The sequence below is a fragment of the Phocoena sinus genome, chromosome 14 (genome assembly GCF_008692025.1).
Source record: "Phocoena sinus isolate mPhoSin1 chromosome 14, mPhoSin1.pri, whole genome shotgun sequence".
Taxonomy (NCBI): domain Eukaryota; kingdom Metazoa; phylum Chordata; class Mammalia; order Artiodactyla; family Phocoenidae; genus Phocoena; species Phocoena sinus.
In genome coordinates, this window is record NC_045776.1 from 80215958 (window position 1) to 80239121 (window position 23164).

The 23164-nt window shown below is 45.1% G+C and overlaps 1 protein-coding gene across 4 annotated transcripts in view; it reads left to right on the plus strand.

Moving 5' to 3' along the window:
- Positions 1–3380, plus strand: part of BRAP (BRCA1 associated protein) — a 37553-nt gene extending 34173 nt beyond the window's left edge. For 3 of the 4 annotated variants that reach the window (XM_032602826.1, XM_032602824.1, XM_032602825.1), the window contains one exon: positions 954–3378. In XM_032602826.1, coding sequence (XP_032458717.1) covers positions 954–1317 — 364 coding nt within the window. In that variant the 3' untranslated portion in view covers positions 1318–3378. Of the gene's footprint in view, positions 1–953 lie in introns of all 4 variants that reach the window. The other variant, XM_032602823.1, reaches the window with a different exon arrangement.
- Positions 3381–23164: the final 19784 nt, after the last annotated feature.

The following is a 23164-nucleotide window of genomic DNA, read 5'->3' on the forward strand; positions in this document are numbered from 1 at the left end:
AACCTCTCATATACATCTTTTTTCTACAAAACTTGAATAATATTAGGTATTCTATTTGGTAAAATATTCTGTTTTGGAGTTTTTTTGTTTTTTGGGTTTTTTTGTACTGGCGTATCTAGATCTATTCTGATCTTTGTAACATCATATGAGGGTCCCATAATAATTTTAACCAGTTCCCCTTGAAGGACATGTAAGTTGTTTCAAGTCTCACACTACTATGAACAATGTTGCAATAAGCATCTTTCTGCATTTGTCATTTAGTGCAGTCCTGAGTATATTTACTTTATAGGATAAATTCCTGGAAGTAGAATAGCTATGTGAAAGGGCAGGTGGAATTTTGATTTTCATAGATGGTGTCAAGTTGACTTCCAAGGAGTTTGTGCCAGTTCACACTGTAGTACCAGCGTGTGGGAGTACCCCCTTTTCCCACATCTGAGTTCTTTGGCATTCTGATACATAAAAATGGTATCTCAAGTGGTGTTTTGTCATTCTTTACTTGTGAGTAAGATTGAGCATCAGTAAGGCACTCCCTATTCTTGCAAACTCTTCTCCAGCAAATGCAGTTGAGATCAGAGTACTTGACTCTTTAAGAATGTCACTTTTCTTCATAACTTCTTTATCACAGCTATCATCTCTTAAGCCACCCATGTAAACAAAACAGAGAAGCAGTAGAGATTTTACCATGAATCACAGAATAGTTTCTGCTATTGAAAATTCTCTGATCCTTTAAAAAAACAAAAAATGTCCTGAGGCTACACTTGAGTTAACTAGAGCAAAATTCTTGTTTTAGGTAGCTGTTGCAATGGCAGCAAACCAGTCCCCCTGGCCATGGGAGGGCGGGGTCTGCCCTAAATGGCTTCTGAGGTCATGGCTCCTCTGTTCAATCCCAGAGCAGAAAGGGGACTGTGTCAGCAAATGAAAAACGTGCTTTGTCTTCCTTTGTTTTGTAAAAGGTGCACTCAGCTAAACACGAAAGTGGCCAAACTCACCACAGAGCTCAAAGAGGAGCAGGAAATGAACAAGTGTTTGCGAGCCAACCAAGTCCTCCTGCAGAACAAGCTGAAGGAAGAGGAGAGGGTGTTAAAGGAGACCTGCGACCAGAAGGACCTACAGATCACTGAGATCCAGGAGCAGCTGCGGGACGTCATGTTCTACCTGGAGACGCAGCAGAAGATCAACCACCTGCCCGCTGAGACCCGGCAGGAAATCCAGGAGGGACAGATCAACATTGCCATGGCCTCGGCCTCAAGCCCCCCGTCTTCGGGGGGCAGCGGGAAGCTGTCCTCCAGGAAGGGCCGCAGCAAGAGGGGCAAGTGACCTTCAGAAAAACACATGTCCTTGAGACTGTTCTCCCTGGCACAGCAAGGGTGTGCTGGGGCCTTCAGCTGAATGTGAGGGTGGACCCTGAATAAGTATAAGTGAAGATCAAGACGCAGTTGTTCGGATCTTTCATTTGCTACCGTGTGGTGTAACGAACGTTAGAGGGCTGACAGCTAGTAGAGCTGAGGGAAACGGGCAGTGTTTTCAAAGGTGGCTGCTTTTTTCAACCGTAATAGTTCACTGACCTCAGACGTTCTAATGACCATTTTGCCTTCCTACTTGATAGATGCCCCAACTCTGCTGTGCATTTTTCTGTTGTATTTATTGAGTTGGTGTATTAGACGTTCAGTTCTGGAATCACTTTAAGAGGTAGAATTTTTTTGTGTCCCTTCAAAGGTAACTATCCTTAAAGCACCAAACCTGCCTGAGGTCATCACAGCAGCTTGAGAGAGAGGTTCTCCGTGGCCACTGAGGATTTATGAAAATTCCCTAGCATTAGCATTGGCGTCCCTCCCTGCCTCCAGGGAATTGAATAATTGGTCAAATGTTACATGAAAAGAGGCTGGGTCTGTAAACCTGGCACTGGCTTGTCACCAGCAGCCATCTCCTCTTGCTCCAGGCCTAGCCAGGAAAAACAAACAGCCCCGAGCAGACTGAGTGGACCCAGTGTAGGAAAAATGGTGATGTCCCCACTTTGTTTATTTTTGATGCCTCCACAGCTCATTATGTACCTCAGAGAAGGAGGCTAAATGTTTGCTCTGAGACTCAAATCTCAGAATGGATTTCCTAGCATCCAGCAAGAATAAGCAGGCAGATTTATCATCCATGTGAAAAGGCAGAGTGAGGCCTCTGACTGGCTGACTGTATTTTGCTGGGATCAGTATTTTCTGAGTGTTTACAAAAGATTGGGCTGCGTGTTCAAGTTGCAGCTAAAGGGAGCTTGGGCAGATTTTCAATTATGCCTTCAAGGCATATCCAAAAGGCTGCGGCTAAATCCAAAAATTAGAATTTTAACAGAGGCCCCTTTAAAACAGTCATGTAATGCTTGTGTGGGCCAACAGAGGGGCCGTGTACTTTTTCTAGAAACAGAAATGTCCAAAAAAAAAATCGTAATGTGTGGAAATTAAGCAAAATTAAAGTAAGACCCGTGTTGGAATTTCGCTTCCAAAAGAGGTAGCTGGGTAGGTTAACAAGACATAGTGTTAACAAATTAACACTATGGGTTTTCTTTCCTGTGTTTATAATTAGCCAAGGTTTTCAAATTATCACACTTCAGAATTGGTTCTTAGCCTACGATTAGGCCGCATCCTCTTTGACCTAAACATTTTGCACGTTATTTGTTCGCACACCAACTGTCTCGCTAATCACCATCCACTTCTGTGGGATGTGCCGCAGCATTTCCCAAAGAACCTTCCCTGTAACTTTGCAACATGAATGCACTCAGACATTCTCAAATTTTTCTTAGGGCAAACCAACTCCATAAGTCCCCCTTGCACTTATATATACAGATATCCTAAAGCAAGAGTGGGAATGGGAAGCTAACTTCTCTTTCCTATAGAGATTCTATTTTATTTAAGATCTATTTTTACACTAGTTAGAATCCTGCTTTTTTTGGCCAAGTACTCGTCTTGCATGTCTGACCTTGCAGAAGCTGGGGTGGATCGCAGCATACTAATTAAGAGAATTAGAAGTAGTTGACAAAGCTTGCTTGCCCATTTCTCTGCGATCACCTCCACCAAGCAGCCTACCACCAGCTGGGAGAACAGAGATTTTCAGTATAGATGGGATAAATGCTCTGAAAGGCTGTGCCCGGAGGAATGAGCAAATAGGCAAATGTTTCCAAACTACTTGAAGGTTTAAAAAAATGTTCCAGAAAAACTTGTCAAGCTATGTAAAGAAAATGTTTTATTAAACTGGTCAACGAGTCATGTTTGAATTTGACAAAATTACATAAGGTAGAAGCTGTTAGTGTTTCCTACAGGATGGAAATGAACCACTTAATGTATCCATACTACCTTGAACAATGAAATTGCATTAAAATAACCAAACTTTGAAATGATTCTGCCCCGTGTGAAATCTGTGTCTATCTGGTTGACATTTGCTTGGAGCTTGTACCTGAATAAGAAAAAGTAGCTGAACCAGGTACAGAATAGGGAAAATCCTCTGAATTTGGAAGCTTGGGTTAGGAGAAGACCCAGGCACACAATTCTTTTGCAAACTAAAAGCAGTCAATTTCTACACCTGAGACTTTTTTCCAGGCCCTACACCGAGCTGAGGTTGTTTTATTTTTGGAAACTGTCATAAATGTGACTTGTTAAGGATCCACCATGTAAGAAAAAGCACTGAAGCAACTCCCCGCTCCTGCTTGCGCAGTGAAGTTGTCCTCATCAGAAGGGCTGAGAAAGTGATTCAAACAGTCAGCCAGTAGAATATGGAGAACTTGGCAAATCACAAATGAACAACCTTCTGTCATCACTTGGAAACCCCTCTCCTAGTGCAGTCGGGATACACAAGCTACAAATATACTATCCATAAGATTTGGCTGCTCTGCACGATGCCACGTTGCTTGGGCTGGTGGCAGATTTTAGTTTGTTGTGATAAAGTCCATGGGCTTATCTAAAAATGGAAAGTCACTTTTAAAACATTTGAGGAAAGCTATTTTGTTTTCTCCAAGATAAAGCTGATTTATGCCGTGGTCATTCTGCTGTGTTACTTGTTGGCAAGAGAAGGGAAAATTTTCAGGAATTTCTTAAGACCCAGCTCCTGCTCTTCAGTGGTGCTGGGGGACATCTCAACTACCCAGAGACCTGGCCAACACCTGAAGCAAGTTTAGGAAGGCACCAAGTGTTCTCTGGCAGGCCTCTGCTGCTGGCCAGTCTTCATTCTTGCTCGTGAAAATTCCTGAAACGGGAGTCCTAGAATTCTGTGCAGTGGCTACACCAACAGATGTGGCTTTTAAAGTTAAAATTTTTAAATGACAGAGTGAAGTCGTAATAGGGAGAAAAGCCTTTCCCTTTAGGAACCCTGAGTTTTACCCCAGAGCCAAAGCCGAGTGTCTCCTCTGTGATGTGAAGTTGATTTCCTCCCCGCAAATGCAGTACTGCGGTCAGCCTGCGGCATGCAAAAAACATTCTTTGCATTTGTGCATTAGGAGACTTCAGGGAAGTTATATAAGACTTATTTTTTACTTTTTTTGTGGGGGACGGGGAGTGTGGCCTCTTTATCCTGATCAATGTCATAATCAACTCCTTTACATCCTCTTTGTATTTTTTAAAGTCAGTGGTAACCATTTACCACTTGATGGTAACCCTTCTTCTTGCATCCCTGAAACTCACGTGCCCTCCCCGGAATGCTGTCATTTACGATAGCAGTTTCTATCCCACATGAATTTTGAAAGCTGTACTTCCAGAGGCCAAAACTATTTTAGCATCATTTTAGCTAGTATGCTCTTCATGAACATTGAGTGTTCTCTCACTGTGATTCTGAAAGCTTACAAGAGCCCGAAAGGGGCTCTGCAGTTGGTTTTTTAATCTGGATTTTGAATTCTTACTGCATTAAAGAAGCCCAGGAAGAGATGAACAGTCCGTTGTCTTATACAGGATGACTGTGGTCTTTGGGGCCTAATATTGAACTGCTTCGGGTCAGAAACTTCTCACTGGAATCAGCTGCAAAATGTAGTTTTGGTACTTGGCACGGAGCTGCGCTGGTGCGGATAACGTTTGTTACTCCAAGGCTAATTACCAAGCACACGACGTGAACTAAAGAAGCTTTGCTTCTTTTCAGACCCTGTTCTAAATCCCCTGACCCAAAACTCCTTTCAGATCCAGCCTCTCGAAGTAAATGCAGAGAAGTTTGTCCAGTAGGGAGTGGGAGGAGGGGTCCATCCAAGAGTGCAATCACCTGCAAGGTCTTGGACCATGAAGGTGTACGACACCCAGAATGAATCTACCCTAGTACAACACTACTGACGGTGCGATTCTTTCCAAAAGATGAAAGTGAGCCTATGGCACACTAAGCATAAATGGCTGAATAGGAAAAACAGTTCTGACTTGGCCTCTCTGGAGATGTCTTTTGCCATCTTCTGCCTGGAAGAAGCAGCAAGTCCCAGACCAAACTTCCTTGTTCAGTTGTTTCCTCACTTAAAAAGAGCGGGCTTCCCTGGTGGCGCAGTGGTTGAGAGTCCGCCTGCCGATGCAGGGGACACGGGTTCATGCCCCAGTCCGGGAAGATCCCACGTGCCGCGGAGCGGCTAAGCCCGTGAGCCACGGCCGCTGAGCCTGCGCGTCCAGAGCCTGTGCTTCGCAACGGGAGAGGCCACAACAGTGAGAGGCCCGGGTACCGCAAAAAAAAAAAAAAAAAAAAAAGGAGCAACTGAGATCTCTCCAGCTATATTGATTTTTGATTCTAAATTCTCAGTCCCTTGGTTATAGCCCGATGGGCCAAAAATTCAGACTTTCGCTAGAGGGCTGGGAGAAGGCGAGTGCCATTGAAAGAAGGTGGTGTTTCCATCACTTGAGATACGTGCTTGTATCACTTTACATCATTACCATCGTGCGTCACACAAAAAGGCTGCGGCGCTAACTGAAAAAGAGAGAACGCAAACTAATTTCTGGGCAGAAGAACAAATCACGGAGAAAGACCTATAACTGAAGAAGAAATGGAAAATTTCAGAAGGAATCAGGAGAGTTGCTCGCTTGGAAACACTCCAGTGGAGAGTGAATTGTGACTTATTACACACAGCCAGCGGGTCCTCCAGCAGCATTTTCCAGGAACTATCTTTTGTGAAGGACCTAGCCCTCATCGTAGCTATGCCCACTCACACATTCTGATGAGTTTATGCTCACTATGGAAACTGTGAGCCCAAAACCGTTTGCCAAAGGGACTGCAACAGAAGAGCCACGTCACAACTCCCCCCTCCCTGCTCCACCTGTCCTTGGGGAAACAAATGAAAAGCCTCCTTTCAAAACGCACACCTCAGGAAAACAGCCTTCGTTTCATTTGTTTCCAGGCTGCACAAAATCAACACTGACTGGCTTTGATCCCAAACAGGGCCAACTGCGGACGCCGAGATTCTGCAGCCTCCGGCGCCCTCCCCCCAGCACATTCAACTTCAATTACGTGGGAACAGGCCCAGGCTGGGGGCTGCCGCCAGATTCTCCTGGCCCGGTTGAGGAGGCCCCGTGCTGTGGCCCAGAATCTTTCCTAAAAGTCTATACAGGACCTCTTGGTTGCTGCCAATGCTGCACTTTCTCTTTGGCGAGATTCCTGGCTCTGCTTGGCCACAGTCAGGCTAAAGCTCTCTCCTGTTCCTTTTTTTTCCTGTATGCCGGGATCGCCTCTCCCTGGGGCCCCACTGCCCCTCACAGTTGTAAATAAGGATGTTCTGCTGCTTTTCAGAACCAAAATAATCCCAGAAACATAAGCCCCACTAAGCAGCGTCTGTCTTCTCCGTTAGCCCGCAGGAAAGGGCTGCCTTTTTGGTGAACTCTTAAAAACACTTTTCTCTCACCTTCTGAGAGAACATTCTTGTGGGAAGGGAGGTAACTGATGCCAGAGAACACTGATTGGATTATTGTTTGCTTGTGTGAACCCAAGTAGACTAGAAAAAACCTAAAAAACATCCCCTTGAGAGACCTCTTTTCCAGCCCTGGTTACCTCAAGTACACAGTCCAGAGGGGCAGACCCCAGATCTCTGTTTTCTTTGGTAGGACCCAGAGCTGATAGAGTCACCTTGCTCTTGCCAAGAATTAGAAGCGGAAGCAAGTCCTGTCTTTGTTGAGGCGTTTGATTCCAAGGCAAGCTGGCATTTGTTGAATTCCCAACCACGTACCAAACTGCAGTTACTGCGTTGAGTGTGCTTTCCTTGTACTCAACACTAGTCTGTAAGGTAGGTAGAGTTATCCCATTTTACAAATCAGGAAACCAAGGCTCAGTGGGGGATATTTCAGCATTGACTTGAGGTCACATAGCTGAAACATGTGAAAAGGGTAGCGCCCCATCTCAGTATTGTCTGACCCCAAAATCTGGTCTCCTCACCACTCTGCTCTGCTGCTCCCCTAACATTGGAACTTGGGAACAAAGGACACAGCCCCCAGTTTTGTGATCGCTTTGGGAAAAGAGCAGAGTACTGAGTTGAGATTACTTTTGTGTGAGGACAGCAGTTCTGCACACCCACCCTCTGCAAGCCTTCCCCTCTCCTCATGGAACTTTCTGACTTCTCCCTGGCTCTCTCCCACTTTAGCAGGGCCTGAGCCAGAGCTAATAAAGAAGGACGAAGAAAACAATGCCACTGCTTCCCCTGTTACACCTGAGGGCTGGCTCTGGGAAATTGCCTGTAGTGGCCCTTCACCCTGGGGGACTCGGGGTCCAGGCCATACCAAGTAAGTAAGCTGACATCTCAGTTCTTTTATATGGAGCTTCATGGGAGCCAAGGTGCTTCCCCAGCTGGAAAAGTTGCTTCTGGAACAAAACTATCTAGACCCTAAAGAGTCCTTTCTTTGAGCGTGTAGACTCAGTAACTGCCCCCAAAGGCACAGTCAAACAGGCATAAACAGGCTAACTGGAAACTTTAAATTCTGGAGGGATCAGCTTAATTTGTGGCTTCAATTTATTACAGAATAAATAGGGGAAAGAGAAAGCCTAGAACAAGATTTTTATAAACTACTGAGGGATATTATAAAGCAGTGTTAATTTGGCAGGTATAGCCTGGTATATGTGTCTGTGCACAAATATTTCCAAGAGTTTTTTCTGTTTTGTTTTAATTGAAGTATAGTTGATTTACAATGTTGTGTTAATTTCTGGTGTACAGCAAAGTGATTCAGTTATACACATATATACATTTTTAAAATATTCTTTTCCATTATGTTTTTTAAAATAAATTTATTTATTTTATTTATTTATTTTTGGCTGTGTTGGGTCTTCATTGCTGCGTGAGGGCTTTCTCTTGTTGTGGCGAGCGGGGGCTACTCTTCATCGTGATGCGTGGGCTTCTTATTGTGGTGGCTTCTCATTGCAGAGCAGGGGCTCTAGGCGCGTGGGCTTCAGTAGTTGCAGCACGTGGGCTCAGTAGTTGTGGTTCGCAGGCTCTAGAGCACAGGCTCAGTAGTTGTGGTGCATGGGCTTAGTTGCTCCACAGCATGTGGGATCTTCCTGGACCAGGGATTGAACCCATGTCCCCTGCATTGGCAGGCAGATTCTTAACCACTGCGTCACCAAGCGAGTCCCTCCATTATGGTTTATCTCAGGATATTGAATATAGTTCCATGTGCTATACAATAGGACCTTGTTTATCCATTCTATATTCTTATATTCTATAAGAGCTTTATTTCTTCTTTTATATTATCACAAGTCAAATTTAGTTTATTTACTTATTTATTTATTTTGGCTGTACCGGGTCTTAGTTGTGGCACGTGAGATCTTTGTTGCAGGTTGCAGGATTTTTAGTTGTGGCATGCAAGATCTTTAGTTGTGGCACATGGGCTCCATAGTTGTGGCACATGGGCTCCTTAGTTGTGGCATGTGAACTCTTAGTTGCAGCATGTATGTGGGATCTAGTTCCCTGACCAGGGATCAAACCCGCGCCCCCTGCATTGGGAGTGCAGAGTCTTACCCACTGGACCACCAGGGAAGTCCCCAAAACTTAATTTATGATAGAGATTCAGTACCAATTTTTGTTATGTACCTCATATCTCCACTTATTTCTACTTATCCTATTTACAATTACATATTCTAACTGCTGTACAACAATAGTAGGAGCTTTCTCTTCTAAAACACATGAGTATTGGACTTCCCTGGTGGCGCAGTGGTTAAGAATCCGCCTGCCAATGCAGGGGACACAGGTTCGAGACCTGGTCTAGGAAGATCCCACATGCCACGGAGCAACTAAGCCCGTGCACCACAACTACTGAGCCTGTGCTCTAGAGCCCAAGAGCCACAACTACTGAGCCTGCGTGCCGCAACTACTGAAGCTTGCATGCCTAGAGCCCAAGCTCCGCAACAAGAGAAGCCACCGCAATGAGAAGCCTGCGCACTGCAACGAAAAGTAGCCTCGCTTGCCGCAACTAGAGAGAGCCCACGTGCAGCAACGAAGACCGAATGCAGCCAAAAATAAATAAAATAAAAAATTTATTAAAATACATGAGTATATTGTTTGTATGTTTATTTTTTAATGAGATGTAATTAACATATAACAGAATGCAGCCTTTAAGCATTCAGTTGGATGAGTTTTGACAATTGTATACATCTGTGTAACTGCCACCCAAATCAACATGTAGAACATTTCCATCTACCCCCAAATAGGATGTTTTACTTTTAAAGCAGAAAAATAGAAAGAGGAAAATTAAAAGTACCCTTATCTCAACACAGGAAGTCATTGTTTCTTCCAAGGTTTTCTATACATATTCTTTTTTTATGGTTTATTTGTTCTTTCAGTAATTAGAGGGCCTACTAAGTGCCCGATACTGTCTAGGTTCTGAGGATATGATGGTGAATACAACAGTCCCAGGCATTGCCACCCTAAAAACAAACAAAGTTGGGTAAAGTTTCAGATAACAGTAAGTGCTAGGATGGGAGTTCCCTGGTGGTCTAGTGGTTTGGACTCCACGCTTTCACTGGGAAGGGCCCGGGTTCAATCCCTGGGTGGGGAACTAAGATCCCACAAGCTGTGCAGAGTGGCCAAAACAAAACAAAACAGTAAGTGCTAGGAGAAAAAATGAAAGCGTATAATGAGATAGGAGGGAAGGGCCGTTTTAGGTTGGATCACTGGAGAATGCCTCATGATTTACTGTGTGCCAAAAATGCTTGATTCAGACCTCTGGCCTCCAGAACCGTGAGAGAATCAACTTCTGTTGTTTCAAGCCCCCTCAGTCTGTGATCCTTCATGAAACTAACCCCCTGCTCTGTGCTTCTGTTTCCTCCAGCAGCTACACCTTCCCCCGGCCAGCCCCTATGTGTGCCGTCAACCGACTTTAACTGCCGCCTCCTCAGGAAGGCCCTCCCTGGTCTCCTGGGCCGGCCTGGCAGCCCCAGGCCTTAATTTCTCCCTCACATCAGCAATCAGGCCTCCTCCTCAGTCACACCAGCCCCCCGAAGTAGGGGATTCTCAGGGCTCAATCCTGGCCTTCCTATTCTTTCTCCTCTCTCTCTAGGTGAGCTCACCAACTCCGGTGATGTGAAAGACTACCTTGATGCAGTCAAATCCCCAAATTTCTACCTTCAGCCTAGACCCTGCTCTGAGCTCAGAACTCACAGATCCACCTGCTTGCTTTATATCTCTATTGGGATGTTGCATCTGTTATCTCAAACTTCACGTGTTTGAAAGGAATTCATTCTCCTCCACAAATCTCCCCCCGACTCCCACATCTGGTCTTTGACTCAGAATAAGAACCATCCCCAGGAATTTCCTGGCGGTCCAGTGGTTAGGACTCCACACTCTCTGCCAAGGGCCCGGGTTTGATCCCTGATCCAGAACAAAGATCCCACAAGCCATGAGGTGTGGCCCAAACAAGCAAACAAAAAACCATCTTCATCCATCCAGGCGTCGCCATTGATTCCTCCCTTCTCTTTCCCCCTCACTAACCGTCCAGATGGACCTGGCCCTCAGATGTCTCTTCTTTTTTTTTTGGCTGTGCTGCACAGCCTATGGGATCCCAGTTCCCCGACCAGGGATCGAACTCGGGCCCTCGGCAATGAAAGCACGGAGTCCTAACCACTGGACCACCAGGTAAGTCCCTATGGAACCTCTTCTGTCTTCTCCACCCCTGTGGCCACCACTTGATCCAAGCCACCATCTTCTCTCACTGGGATAATTGCAGTGGCTTCCTTTCTGGTCTTTCCGCTGTTATTTTGCTCCCTTCCAAATCATTCTCTACACAGCATCACTTCTCTGCTTATGACAGTTTGAAAACCAATCCATGGTTTTCCTGGATCTTAGAGTAAAATCCGAAGTCTTACCCGAGCCTGAAAGGCCTTGTGTGATCTGGCCCTGACCTGCCTTTCCCATCTCACCTTCTACCACACTCCCTCTCCTTTCTGTCGTCCTAGCTACTGTGAGACGTATGTGGTGTATTCCTTTGCTGGGGCCACAGCAACAAAGTGCCACAAAATGAATGGCTTAGACAACAGAAATGTATTGGCTCACAGTCTGGAAGCGAAAGTCTGAGATCAAGGTGTCTACAGGGTCGGTTCCTTCTGCAGGCTGTGAGGGAAGGCTCGCTTCCAGGATCCCCTCCTACCTTGGTGTTGCTGCCAGTCTTGGGCGTTCATGGCTGATAGAAGCATCATCCTGCTCTTGCCCTACCCCCATCTTCTGGGTGCTTCTCTGTTTGCAAATTTCCCTTTTTAAGGACACTAGTCATGGGACTTTCCTGGTGGCACAGTGGTTAAGAATCCACCTACCGATGCAGGGGACATGGGTTCAATCCCTGGTCCAGGAAGATCCCACATGTCGTGGAGCAACTAAGCACGTGTGCCACAACTACTGAAGCCTGCGCACCTAGAGCCCGTGCTCCTCAATAAGAGAAACGACTGCAAGGAGAAGCCCGCACACCGCCATGAAGAGTTGCCCCCACTCACTGCAAGTAGAGAAAGCCCATGTGCAGCAACAAAGACCCAATGCAGCCGAGGAAAAAATAAGACACTAGTCATAAATCGGTTTAGGACCCACCCTAATGAGCTGATTTTAACTTGACCACCTCAGGCTTCCCTGGTGGCACAGTGGTTAAGAATCCACCTGCCAATGCAGGGGACATGGGTTCGAACCCTGCTTCAGGAAGATCCCACATGCTGCAGAGCAACTAAGCCCGTGAGCCACAACTACTGAGCCTGCGCTCCAGAGCCCACGAGCCACAACTCCTGAAGCCCACACGCCTAGAGCACGTGCTCCGCAACAAGGGAAGCCACCGCAATGAGAAGCCTGCGCACTGCAATGAAGAGTAGCCCTCGTTCACCACAACTAGAGAAGGCCTGTGCGCAGCAACAAAGACCCAACGCAGCCAATAAATAAAATAATTAATTAATTTTTTAAAAAAAAACTTAAAAAAAAATAATAACTTGATCACCTCTATAGAAACCTTATGTCAAACCAAGCTACATTTTGAGGTACTGGGGGGTTAGAATTTCAACATATGAGTTTGAAAGGGAAACACTTCAACCCATAGCGCGTGGTTTTGACTTGCCCAGCATTTTCCCACCTCTGCATGTGCTGTTCTCACTGTGCAGAAGGCCCTCCCCACACCTTTGAAGGACTGGGGCCATCCCTTCCTGTACCCCTCCTCGGAGAGGCCATCCCCGACCCTTGCCTCCCGCTGGATAACGAGTGCTCCCGAGCTACCCTGGGCCCAGCCATTTGCTTTATTCTTTGTCTCGACTCTGTTTCCTTCATAACATGTAAGACAACCTGCCACAGTTTTATTTCTCTGTCTGTATATACATTTTTCCTGTCTCTTTCCAGTGACTGGAAACTCCCTGAAGCCAGGCTTCATGCTCTCTCCTCACTATGTCCCTAGTTTTCTGGAGAAAATGACTGAATAAAAGTAAAGTTTACCTCATCACACCACAGAGCTAGAATCAGAACCCAGATCTCTCACCTCTAAATTTCCATGGCTTCCCACATTCCCTGCCTAAGAAAGTCCCTTTCCAATTGAGCATTACTATGAAGTGAGCCTCCAAAGAAGCTGTTTTGCATAATCATTACAAATAAGTTATTAAGCATCTGTGCTACCTGGGTTCAAATCCCAGCTTCTCCCCTTACCAGCTGTGTGAGCTTGGTCCAATTCCTTACCCTCTCTGTGCTTCATTTCCATCTCTGTAAAAGGCAGGTAATAATACACACCTGTTAGGGCCAGTATGAAGACTGAGTTAGTCTGTAAAGTCCCTAGCGTGAGTTCAGTAAATGTCAGAAGAAACAGGCGATCTCTTGAATCAATGTTAACATTCAGGAAATAATATTATCTCCTTGAATATTCAGCTAGTGCTCTCTAAGTGCAAGGTGCTCTGGGGGACACAGACGAGCAGCACAGGGTCCCTGCCTTCAAGGAGCTCACTGTGGATGAGCAGAGATCTGGCAAGTAGGCCACCGAGCCTGAACAGGCGGTGTGGTGCAGAGCTTATGTGCGTGGGCCTGGAGTTAGCCTGTCTGGGTTCAAGTCCTAGCTCAGCTACTGTCTAGCTGTGTGATCTAGGGGAAGTTACTTGACATCTCTGAACAGTGATTTCATCCCCTGCAAAATGGATAATAGTGTCTGCCCCTTACATGACTTTTGGGAGGATTAAAGGAAGTAGGTCTTAGCTCAGTGGGCACTTTTTTAATTCTTCTTTGGCTGCGTTGGGTCTTCGTTGCTGCACGCAAGCTTTCTCTAGTTGCGGTGAGCGGGGGCTACTCTTCGTTTCAGTGCACGGGCTTCTCATTGCGGTGGCTTCTCTTGTTGCAGAGCACGGGCCCTAGAGCATGTGGGCTTCACTAGTTGCAGTGCGTGGGCTCAGTAGTTGTGGCTCATGGGCTGTAGAGTACAGGCTCAGTAGTTGTGGCACACAGGCTTAGTTGCTCCTCGGCATGTGGGATCTTCCTGGACCAGGGATCAAACCCGTGTTCCCTGCATTGGCAGGCAGATTCTTAACCACTGCACCACCAGGGAAGTTCTCAGTGGGCACTTTCTGTGGTCTCTGTGTTAGAGCTTTGCCCACCCCTATTCTCCTCCAGGCTGTGTTAGGGGCCCCTATCCTGCTCCCTGGTGGCCTGGCTAGACAGCATGCATTTTGCAGGTGGGGACCATTTTCCTTCATCTGCACAAGGCCTGGCCCAGAGAAGCCCCTCAACGAAGGACTGTTGGGAGCAATAAATGAAGGAATGAATGAACAAAGGCCAGGCAGAGTAAACCCAAGCAGACTTCGCACAGCTGAAGGCAGGCACCGGGCATGTTCACCCATATGATGCTGGCACCTAGCTCCTCCCCAGGAAGGTACAGTGCTTTAAGAATCCAGGACGGGCAATGAGAAGAATGCACAAAAATGCCATGGGATTCAGAAGAGGGCAGAATGACTGTGACTGGGCATGCCAGGATAGTCTCTAGGGACAAGGCTGCAGTTGAGATGGACCTTGGAAGGACAGAGCCGGCTGGCCCGCTATGTGCCCTCTGTCTTTGGAGCCCTAAGGCAAGTGTGCAAAGTATTGCCTCAAGCAAATTCTGCCTGAGTTAGAGGATAGTGAGGATGCCTCCAGCTGCAAGTAATAGAATCCCAACTCAAAATGATTCATACAATAAGGGGATTGATTATTTCACAAAACAAGAATGCAGTTAGGTCAAGTTCTGGATTGGTTAAATGAGCAGCTCAACAACCTCACCAAAGACCTGGTACAGAAGCCCTCCCAGAGACTTTCCCCCACATTCCATGAGGGTGATCATGAATCACCTCCCAAGACTGGGGATGGGACTCACCAGCCCAGAAACTCAGAGAGGGTGAATATCTGGACAGCTGTGCTGCTCTCTCAGCAAAGAGGTGAATCATGATTGGTCATAGTTGATCATGTCAATCCTATTCCCCTGTGCAAGAGATGGGTCAGAGATGGTCAGGTGACTTTATTTTGTCCAATGAGATGGAGAAGGAAGTCTGCTGGGGATTTCTGGAAAAGGTTTTACCCCCTGAAATGAAAAACACGAAAATGAGAAAGCTGTTTTTGCTCCTGGCCCCTTCCTTCTTTCCTTCCTTCTCAGAATGCCTCTAGGCATTGTGAGGATATGATGCTTGGTGTCACAGCAGCTACTTTGTGATCCAGAGGGACAATGCTGCTGACAATGCTAAGGATGGCAGAGCAGAAAGAGAAAAAGAACCTGGGCCCCTGGCATGCAGGGAGAGCCAAGCTTGGAATTACTTATCTCCAGACAACTAATATATGCAATAAATAAACCTTTATCATTTAAGTCCCATCAGTAGGGTGTTCTATTACTTACACCCTAAAGCATTTCTATATTTTTTTCTTTCTTTTTCTTTTTTTTTTTTGATGTGTACCATTTTTAAAGTCTTTATTGAATTTGTTATAATATTGCTTCTGTTTTATGTTTTGGTTTATTTGGCCACGAGACATGTGGGATCTTAGCTCTCTGACCAGGGATTGAACCCGCACCCCCTGCATTGGAAGGCAAAGTCCCAACCACTGGACCGCCAGGGAAGTCCTAAAGCATTTCTAATTGATAGGGTCTCCAACTCTCTATCTAACCTTACTGCTCTCTACATACCACACATTCCTTCTTTGCTGGTAACAAATACATTTGGGGCTGCTGGTGACCATCTTTTCTCCCATGTGGGAAGAGACCACCCGAGAATAAAACCAATGCAGAAAAATGCAGAGGAGAGAGATAGAAAGGGGCCAATCCCTCATGTCATTGTCTGAGCTTCTGGATCCAGCTATGCCTGAAGTCAGACCTACTCCTGGACTTTGCAGTTACATAAGCCAATACATTCCATTCCCTTATTTATTTATTCTCTTAATCCAGGTTCTCTTGATTTTCTGTTACTGAAAGAGTCTTGATTAATATACTGTGCCCCAAAGTGCCATTTCAGGGCCTTCCCTCACATCACAGATCATCATAAAGTATTTGTATAGGAGATGAACTCACTACTTTCCCTCCTCATTCCTGCTTCCCAGACTTTTGAATGCTACCTCTATCGGTATCATCAGTATCACTCCCTCAAGAGAAGGGCAGGAGAGGTGAAAGGAGGAGACGCCTGGCACTTCAGGGCAGTGGGAAGGCACCGTTGCTGGGTTTCCATAGCGTGCAGAGCATTACACCATGAATCCTTACAAAGGTAAAAGCTGTATTAGTCAAGAGTCATTCAGGTACAGGTGTCAGAAATCCAACCCCAACCGATAGAAGCAGAAAAGAGAATTGCTTAGCTCTTACCAAGGCCAACTTCAGGGGTGGAGCTGGCCTTCAGGACCGTTGTCCCACATCTACCATCTCACTCACTGCCCAGAGCTCTCTGACTGCTGGAGAGCTTCCTCCAGGTGGAGGGGGATGGGAGCCGCAGGGCCCTAGAGAGCCCCAGGTGCTGCCCACACGAGCTGGGGGGCTCCTTCTCTCTCCAGCCTCTGTGGAATATCCCAGGACTTCATTCTCTTTAGCCCGGTCTGGGCCACACACCCCTATCTGGGATGATCACTCTAGCTCTGACTGGCTAGGCCTATGCCATGTCCCAGAGCACTGTGGCCTATAGGGCCGCGTAACCACCTTGTGTGGGGAAGGGGAGTCCCCAGAGGAAGGATGGACGGGAGCTGTTATGCAAACAAGGGGGTCAGGAATGTCCACTGGGCAAGGTGACACAGCTGACATCCACCGTAAAGCCATCCCTCTACAAACTGGAACTTAAGAAATCTTAATGCATTTCACTAACAGTTGTTGGATTCAGCAAATATTTTTTTGCACTCTATTAAATGCCACGAGCTATGTGTTGGGAGCCTGGAGCAATAAAGATGATCAAACAAAAAAGCCCCTACTCTAAAGACTTCAAGTGATCAGATCAAGTGATCAAACAAGTGATCAGATAATGTAAACCAGCTACTGTGATTCAGTGTCATAAAATGCTAGGCTCTGGGAACAGGAGAAAGGGTGTGCTTCATTCTACCTGATTTGGGGGTTAAGGGAAGCTACGAAAGAGAAGTGCAATTTGAGCTAAGCCTTGAGGAAGTGCCTCGTGGATCCTGAGAGTGGCAGGGGATGCCCAGCTGCCTAGAGCAGCGGTGTCACCTGTTTGAGTGACATGTAGGGTGATGGGCCCTCAAAGATGTCCACGGCCTAACCCTCTGAACCTGTGTGAATTACCTTATTTGCTAAGTACTGTTATCAATTCCATTTTATAGATGAGGAAACTGAGACAGAAAGAAAAGTGAGGACTTCCCTGGTGGTCCAGTGGTTAAGGCTCCATGCTTCCAATGCAGGAGGCACGGGTTTGATCCCTGGTCGGGGAACTAAGATCCCACATGCCGCATGGTGTGACCAAAAAAAAAAAGAAAAGAAAAAGAAAAGTGAGATAACTTGCCCATGATCACCCAGCTAGCAAAGAGTAGAACTGGCGTTCAACCCAGGCAACCTAGACTTGGGAGTGAAGTGATGCTGGCCAGCAGGAAGGGTAATGCCTGTGCTCTTGGACATGTAGGTCTGAAGGTTCTGCAGGACTTCTAGTTGGACATGAATAGCAGGCAACTGATGGGATGGGTCCAGAGCTCAGAGCAGGAAAGATTGGGGGATTCATCATTGTACATGTGTGGCCAAGGCTATAGGTGTAAGAAAGAATGCCTGGAAGAGAGTGTAGATGTAAGACGACATGAAGACTTAAGACAGAGCCTGGAGAACAATGGCAGTTGGGCAGGAGTGAAAGAAACAGAAAAAGAGCATCCTGAGAGGTCAGAGGAGGGCCAGTTGGGAAGATGTCCAGAAACCACTCTTATCAGGGGAACAGGAAATGGTGGTTAGTGGCTTAGTATGTAGACAAGAGGCCAAGCAGGATAGGGACAGAAGGAAGGCCACTGCACTGGGTGTTGGGTCACTGATGGCCACTGCTGGAGCACTTTGAGTGGACTGGTGGGGCTGGAAGCCTGGTTATCCAGGACTGAGGAGGGCACAAAACGTTGGGAAATGGAGCAGCCTGTGTAGACTAGAAGTTTGGCAGCAAAAGGAAGGAGAGCGATCTGTAGAAGCTCAGGGGAGATGCTATTGTTCTGTTGTATTTGTAGGTTGGAGGAGACTTGGACATGTTTACAGGGAGCAGTAAAAGATGTTGTTTTCACTTTCTCGTTCTTCTAAGCACAGTTTTCCTTTGGGAAACTGTCTTTCCCCCAGTCCTTGATCTATAGCCTGCCTCTACTCTGGAAGTAGTCATGTGACTCAGGTCTGGCCAATTGGGACATTGACTCCCCAGCTACAGTGATAGGTTCATGAAACAACATGGGACAGTTCTGCCCAAAGAGCATTGGCCCCAGGACTTATTAAAAAATATTTATTGACTTATTTGGCTGCGCCGCATCTCAGTTGCAGCACACAGGATCTTCGTTGCCTCGTGCAGGATCTTTTAGTTGTGGCATGCAGGCTCTTAGTTGCAGCATGTGGGCTCTAGTTCCATGACCAGGGATCAAACCCGGGTCCCCTGCATTGGGAGCGCCCACTGGACCAACAGGGAAGTCCCGGCCCCAGGACTTTTTTTTTTTTAATTTAATTTTATTTATTTTTTTATACAGCAGGCTCTTATTAGTTATCTATTTTATACATATTCGTGTATATATGTCAATCCCAATCTCCTAATTCATCCCACCACCACCACCCCCCGCCACTTTCCCCCCTTGGTGTCCATACATTTGTTCTCTACGTGTGTGTCTCTATTTCTGTCCTGCAAACGGGTTCATCTGTACCATTTTTCTAGGTTCTACGTATATGCGTTAATATGCGATATTTATTTTTCTCTTTCTGACTTACTTCACTCTGTATGACAGTCTCTAGATCCATCCATGTCTCTACAAATGACCCAATTTCGTTCCTTTTTATGGCTGAGTAATATTCCATTGTATATATATGTACCACATCTTCTTTATCCATTTGTCTGTCAATGGGCATTTAGGTTGCTTCCATGACCTAGCTATTGTAAATAGTGCTGCAATGAACAATGGGGTGCATGTGTATTTTTGAATTGTGGTTTTCTCTGGGTATATGCCCAGTAGTGGGATTGCCGGGTCATATGGTAATTCTATTTTTAGTTTTTTAAGGAACTTCCATGCTGTTCTCCATAGTGGCTGTATAAATTTACATTCCCACCAACAGTGCAAGAGGGTGCCCTTTTCTTCACACCCTCTCCAGCATTTGTTGTTTGTAGATTTTCTGATGGTGCCCATGCTAACTGGTGTGAGGTGATACCTCACTGTAGTTTTGATTTGCATTTCTCTAATAATTAGTGATGTTGAGCAGCTTTTCATGTGCCTCTTGGCCATCTGTATGTCTTCTTTGGAGAAATGTCTATTTAGGTCTTCTGCCCATTTTTGGATTGGGTTGTTTGTTTTTTTAATATTGAGCTGCATGAGCTGTTTATATATTTTCGAGATTTGTCTGAGGGTTGTCTTTTCGTCTAGTTTGTAGTTTCCTTTGCTTTGCAAAAGCTTTTAAGTTTCATTAGGCCCCATTTGTCTATTTTTGGTTTTATTTCCATTACTCTAGGAGGTGGATCAAAAAAGATCTTGCTGTGATTTATGTCAAAGGGTATTCTTCCTATGTTTTCCCCTAAGAGTTTTATAGTGTATGGTCTTACATTTAAGGTCTCAAATCCATTTTGAGTTTATTTTTGTGTATGGTGTTAGGGAGTGTTCTAATTTCATTCTTTTACCTGTAGCTGTCCAGTTTTCCCAGCACCACTTATTGAAGAGGCTGTCTTTTCTCCATTGTATATTCTTGCCTCCTTTATCAAAGATAAGGTGACCATAGGTGTGTGGGTTTATCTCTGGGCTTTCTATCCTGTTCCATTGATCTATATTTCTGTTTTTGTGCCAGTACCATATTGTCTTGATTACTGTAGCTTTGTAGTATAGTCTGAAGTCAGGGAGTCTGATTCCACTAGCTCCGTTTTTTTCCCTCAAGACTGCTTTGGCTATTTGTGGTCTTTTGTGTCTCCATATAAATTTTAAGATTTTTTGTTCTAGTTCTGTAAAAAATGCTACTGGTAATTTGATAGGGATTGCATTGAATCTGTAGATTGCTTTGGGTAGTACTGTCATTTTCACAATATTGATTCTTCCAATCCAAGAACATGGTATATCTCTCCATCTGTTTGTGTCATCTTTGATTTCTTTCATCAGTGTCTTATAGTTTTCTGAGTACAGGTCTTTTACCTCCTTAGGTAGGTTTATTCCTAGGTATTTTATTCTTTTTGTTGCAATGGTGAATGGGATTGTTTCCTTAATTTCTCTTTCTGATGTTTCATTGTTAGTATATAGGAATGCAAGAGATTTCTGTGCATTAATTTTGTATCCTGCAACTTTACCAAATTCATTGATCAGCTCTAGTAGTTTTCTGGTGGCATCTTTAGGATTCTCTATGTATAGTATCATGTCATCTGCAAACAATGACAGTTTTACTTCCTCTTTTCCAATCTGTATTCCTTTTATTTCTTTTTCTTCTCTGATTGCCATTGCTAGGACTTCCAAAACTATGTTGAATAATAGTGGCGAGAGTGGACATCCTTGTCTTGCTCCTGATCTTAGAGGAAATGCTTTCAGTTTTTCACCATCGAGAATGATGTTGGCTGTGGCTTTGTCGTATATGGTCTTTATTATGTTGAGGTAGGTTCCCTCTATGCCCACTTTCTGGAGAGTTTTTATCATAAATCGGTGTTGAATGTTGTCAAAAGATTTTTCTGCATCTATTGAGATGATCATATGGTTTTTATTCTTCAATTTGTTAATATGGTGTATCACATTGGTTGATTTGCACATATTGAAGAATCTTTGCATCCCTGGGACAAATCCCACTTGATCGTGGTGTATGATCCTTTTAATGTGTTGTTGGATCGTTTGCTTAGTATTTTGTTGAGGATTGTTGCATCTATATTCGTCAGTGATATTGGTCTGTAATTTTCTTTTTTTGTAGTATCCTTGTCTGGTTTTGGTATCAGAGTGATGGTGCCGGCCCCAGGACTTTTGCTGGAATCTTGTCTTCTGGGATTGCCAAGCTGGTCAGAATGGAAGCCTGGATCTTTAAGGGGCCATCTTTGCTACCACGGAAGGAGGACCTACCTGGGAATGAAGTCAACAAAGACGATAACAGAGCTGAGAAATGGAGAGGAACTTAAGTCCCAATGACATCATTTGAGTCCCCAAGTCTAAAACATTCCTCAACCAGTTTGTGCTAGGTTTTTGTGCCACTTACAACAGAGAGTCCTGGCTTAAATTCGGGAAGAGGGGTATGAGTTGTACTGGTTAGGGGTGACACCTGTTCTCAAGCTCACATGTTTGTTGGCCTCATTTCCTCACTGGCTGTCGCAGGCGGCTTTGGCTCCTTGCCATGTGGGTATGTCCACAAGTTGTCTGAGTGCCCTCATGACACGGCAGCTGGCTTTCCCCTGAGTGAGTTTTCTGAGGAAGAGACAACCCAAGATGGAAGCCACAGTCTTTTTAATAACCTAATCTAGGAAGTAACATACCATCACTTCCATCATATCCAATTTGTTTGAAGCTAGTCACTAAGTCCAGCCCAGTCACAAGAGGAGTAGAATTAAGCTCCACTTCTTAAAGGGAGGCATATCGGAGAATCTGTGGGCATATTTTTTAAACCACCACACCACCGGTCAAGCTTTCCCCTAACATATCATTCATGAGATTTGGGTCACATGGTTATACTTGAATCAGTCACTGGTAAGGGGAATAGATTATTCTAAGATTAGTCACTTCTGGGGCTGGGGACAGCTTCCTGGAAGCGTAGAGCTGTGTGGGGGAAGGGAGATGCCTGAATGAAATCTGGGAGAAAGAAAAGAATAGATGCTGGTGAGGAACCAACAGTGAGTGTTGCAGGCAGTCTGCTGGGAGTGAGTAACTGTGATAGGGAAGATGTTTCAAAGAAAGAGGAGCTAAATTTAATACTTAATTAAGTCCCAGATTCTTTAGTAGTATATATTTACCAGAAGGAGAATAAGATGAATGGAGTTTCCTTTCTGACTTGGAACTCTGTTTTGTCCCCTCTGCCCTAGAAATTTTGTAATTTGTGTTCTCTACGAAGACACACAATCCTTTTTATCACTGGGTCGTTGCAAAAATGCTAACTATTTCATAATGGAAGTCAAGGTTATGCAAATTAAAGGATCTAACATGAAGCAAAGACAGGGTTTTTTTCTTTTAATTGAAGTGAAATTCACATAACATAAAATTAACCATTTTAAAGTGAACAGTTCAGAGGCATTTAGTACATATACAATGTTGTGCAACTACCACCTCTGTCTAGTTCCAAACCATTTTCATCACCTCAAGAGGAAACCCCGTACCCACTAGCTGTCACTCCCCAACCTCCCCTTCCCCCAGCCCCTGACAACCACCAATCTGCTTTCTGCCTCTATGGATCTGCCTATTGTGTATATTTCCTAGAAATGGAATCATATAATATGTGGCCTCTTTTATTTTTTTTTGGCCGTGCTGAGTGGCTTGTGGGATCTTAGTTCCCCGAACAGGGATCGAACCCAGGCCCTCAGCAGTTAAAGCTAGGAGTCCTAACCACTGGACCGCAAGGGAATTCCCAATACGTGGCCTCTTGTGTCTCGATTCTTTCACAGAGCATACTGTTTTTTTCTTTTAAAGGAAGGTATTTTATCTATCTATCTATCTATCTATCTATCTATTTATTTATGGCTGTGTTGGGTCTTTGTTGCTGTGCGTGGGCTTTCTCTAATTGTGTTGAGCAGGGGCTACTCTTCGTTGCGGTGCACAGGCTTCTCATTGCAGTGGCTTCTCTTGAATTGTGGCTCAAGGGTTCTAGAGCACAGACTCAGCAGTTGTGGCGCACGGGCTTAGTTGCTCCACAGCATGTGGGATCTTCCTGGACCAGGGCTCAAACCTGTGTCCCCTGTGTTGGCAGGCGGATTCTTAACCACTGAGCCACCAAGGAGGCCCTGCATAATGTTTTTGAGGTTCATTCATGGTGGTATGTTTCAGAACTTCATTCTTTTTTATGATAGAATAATATTCCATAGTATGGAATATTACATTTTGTTTATCCATTAACCCAGTTATGAACATTTGAGATGTTTCCACATTTTGGTTACTGTGAATAGTGCTGTTATGAACATGCGTGTACATATATTACTTTGAATACCTGCTTTCAATGTT